General features: G+C 45.8%; 1 protein-coding gene across 1 annotated transcript; it reads right to left on the reverse strand.

The window, feature by feature from the left end:
* Positions 1-294: 294 nt before the first annotated feature.
* Positions 295-1428, reverse strand: LOC106555789 (actin-1-like). The gene has a single exon (XM_014074698.2). The coding sequence runs from the start codon at positions 1426-1428 to the stop codon at positions 295-297; it is 1134 nt and encodes a 377-aa protein (XP_013930173.1).
* Between the last annotated feature and the right edge of the window lie 1806 nt (positions 1429-3234).

Below are 3234 nucleotides of genomic sequence, written 5' to 3' on the forward strand. Positions count from 1 at the left end.
CTGAATCCCACCCCTGAAAAAATAGTGCTTCTGAAGAAGGAAAGTCAATGAAGAGAACGCACCCTGATCCTTGCACCCGTGACTCCATCATTTATTTACTGCAAATTCTATCCAGTCAACATATCCAAAGGCAGATTTCATATATACATATAAATACAGACATATGAGAAATCTGTCTTTGGATAGATGCAGCGGAAGTTCAAAGAATTATGTGTGATCCGCGAACGTTCTATGTCCCTCTAATTATTTGAACTTCCACCGTTCCAACCCGTCGACGAAGGGAAACGATTGTTCCTAAAAACATTTCCGGTGCACCACGCCAGGTCCAAATTCTTGGTAATCGTTCAAAGTGACCCACATCTGTCTGAACGCCGTTAAGCAAGTCAATATGGAGGCCCCGATCCACACACAATACTTCCTTTCCGGAGGGGCGATGATCCTCACCGATATCCCCAGAGGAACCTGAAGTTGCATCTCCTGCAAGATGCGCTCGTCCAGCCCGCAGAACAACGTCGATCCGCCCGAAAGGAGGACGTTGCCGTATAGGTCCCGTCGGACATCGATGTCGCATTTCATGATGCTGTTGAAGATCATTCGGTGGACGCCCGGCGCGTCGATGCCGATGTTGGTGGGGGCGAAAAGGGCCTCAGGAGCTCGGAAGAGTTGGCTCCCGATTTGGATGACGTTTCCGTCGGGTAATTTGTACTCTCGGAGTAGATACTCCGGCTTCGTTTTCATTTCTTGGATGGGGTCTAACGCTACGTAACACAACTTCTCCTTGATGTCCTTCACAATTTCTCTTTCGGCCGTGCTGACGAAGGAATGCCCGCTCTCGAGAAGCAGCCTCATGAAGTATTCAGTGATGTCCCTTCCCGCGACGTCCAACCTGGAGACCGCGTGGGGCAAGCAGTACCCTTCGTAGATAGGAACTGTGTGGGTGACCCCGTCTCCGCTGTCCATGACTATGCCGGTGGTTCGTGCTGAGGCGTAGAGCGCCAGGGTAGCCTGGACGGCCACGTACATCGCGGGGACCTTGAAGTTCTCGAACATTATCTGCGTCATCCTCTCCCGGTTCTGGAGGGGATTCAGAGGCGCTTCGGTCAGCAACACGGGCCTCTCGCTGGACTTGAGCCTCAATTCGCAATCGTAGACGTGCCTCCAGATCCGTTCCATGTCGTCCCAGGAGGTCACAATGCCGTGATCGATGGGGTAATTCAAGGACAAAACGCCCCGTTTACACTGTGCCTCTTCCCCAATGTAGTATTCCTTCTGGCCTGCTCCGAGCATCGTAGCTTTGGCTTTCGAGCGGCCCACGATGGCTGTGATGACGGACCTCGGAGCACTATCTCCAGCAATGCCAGCCTTACACAATCCGGATCCGTTGTCGAAGATGACAGCTGGGATATCCAAAAACCTGGGATCAGACATTCCGTAGAGTGTTCCTTGCGGACCTGGAGAAATGTTCTGGATTGGAGGCCACTTAGAAGGCTCGTAAAGAAAGATTCTAGAGTAGTGATGTCATACACACTATTTCCTTTAGGGGAGGAAACCTGAGGAGCTGGCAAGATGCTATTCCCAATGTTAATAACACAATAACAGAGTCGGAAGGGACCTGGGAGGTCTTCTAGTCCAACCCGCTGCTCAACATTTCAAGAGAAATAACTTGGGAAGGGTTATTCAAACCATCTCTCGAAAAGTGATAGAAAAAGATTCAGACATATAATACATATAAAAAGAAAGAAAAGGCGGGAAAAAGAATCTAAGAACAGGGGATAAAAGGACAACCAGAAAATTAATGAAAAGTGGAACATTAGAGAGAGTAATGGTTAGAAAAGGAGGAAAGGAAAGAGAAGGGATATATTGGTAGAATAAAATGAAATATGTTGATACTGTTAATGATATCTAGCTAATTAAGATGTCAGGGAATGATATTAACATTATTAATTGTGGATAAGTAATTTAAGTAAAATGCTTATTATATAAAAATTGAATTTGAGGGTACATGCTACCTATAGAAAATAGAATAACAGATGGAAAATGAAATGATAAATTTGGTTTATCTCTGAGGGGGCAAATAATGATATTGTTTATGTGTTAAGAAAAAATTAAGTTTAAGAGGGAAAATATGGGAAGAAATTATGCACGCCCTTCTCTACTTGTGGCCCACCAGTGGCCAGTAGAGCTGGCAGCAGATTCGGACAGTGAGGAGGTTGGGGAGGAAGATGGGCCAGTCCTGGAGTCTGGGGAAGGCTCTGATGGGGGCTCTGTGTCGGAGGCAGAGAGGGGGACAGGATCATATGCCAGCTATCAGCTGCCTTTGGAGTCAGACCTCAGTGAGGCAGAAGAACAGCTGGAGCCTGTTCCCAGTGTGCGCATATGCAGAGTGGCCAGATGAAGGGAAGAGCTAAAGAACAGGGGTCGTCTTGGGAGGAAGGCCACAGGTGGACGGTGAATGGCCCCTCCCAGAGGGAAATAAAAGAGGAGCGAAGGGGGAGTGGAGTTTGCAGGAGACAATTAGTTCGCTTAATTGGTTGGTGAGACTCCTGGCCAAGATTTGCAGAGATCGGCCTGGCAGCTCTCGAAGCCAGATAAGGTCTGTGACCATAAATCCTCCCTCGAAAGACTTTGCTGGGTGTGAATGAGCAGAATTCACAGAAAATGAATTTTTTTGTCGGGACCGGGAGTTTGCTTCATGCTCTTGGGAAGCCTCGCTCAGAACAAAAGGAGAACTTCAGAAGAAGAATGGCCAAAAGAACAGGAAACATAAAGTCTTCTGTTTTACTTCTTAGTCGCCCTGGGGCAGAAAGTTTTTCTCCTCCACTTTCTTCTGCTTGCATCCTGGATCAATGCAATTTATTTCCATGGTTATTTTGGTGTTGCTGGTTTTTTTTTTAAAAAAAACCATTGAAACCAATGGCCCAGTTAATGAGAATCGCAAGGGGAAACTCATAACTAGTCTCGGGGTTATATTTTAACTGATTCTGCTTAAGGCAGAGGAGATGATATGTGATTTCCAGGGCTTTAATTCTAGGTTATATTTCTCCTTTTTTTTAACTATGTCATGGAAAGGTGCCGGAGATGGTGAGGTTAAAAGACCAAACCAAACCACACTTGTATTAAATGAAATAAGGACATGAAATAAAATAAATGTGCATTAAATGAAATAAGGACGTGAAATAAAATAAATGTTCATTAAATGAAATAAGGACGTGACATAAAATAAATAAGTGCATT

This window comes from Thamnophis sirtalis, unplaced genomic scaffold (assembly GCF_051295495.1).
Source record: "Thamnophis sirtalis isolate CommonGarterSnake01/CBP01778 unplaced genomic scaffold, rThaSir2_p1.2 scaffold_15, whole genome shotgun sequence".
NCBI classification, from domain to species: Eukaryota; Metazoa; Chordata; class Lepidosauria; order Squamata; family Natricidae; genus Thamnophis; species Thamnophis sirtalis.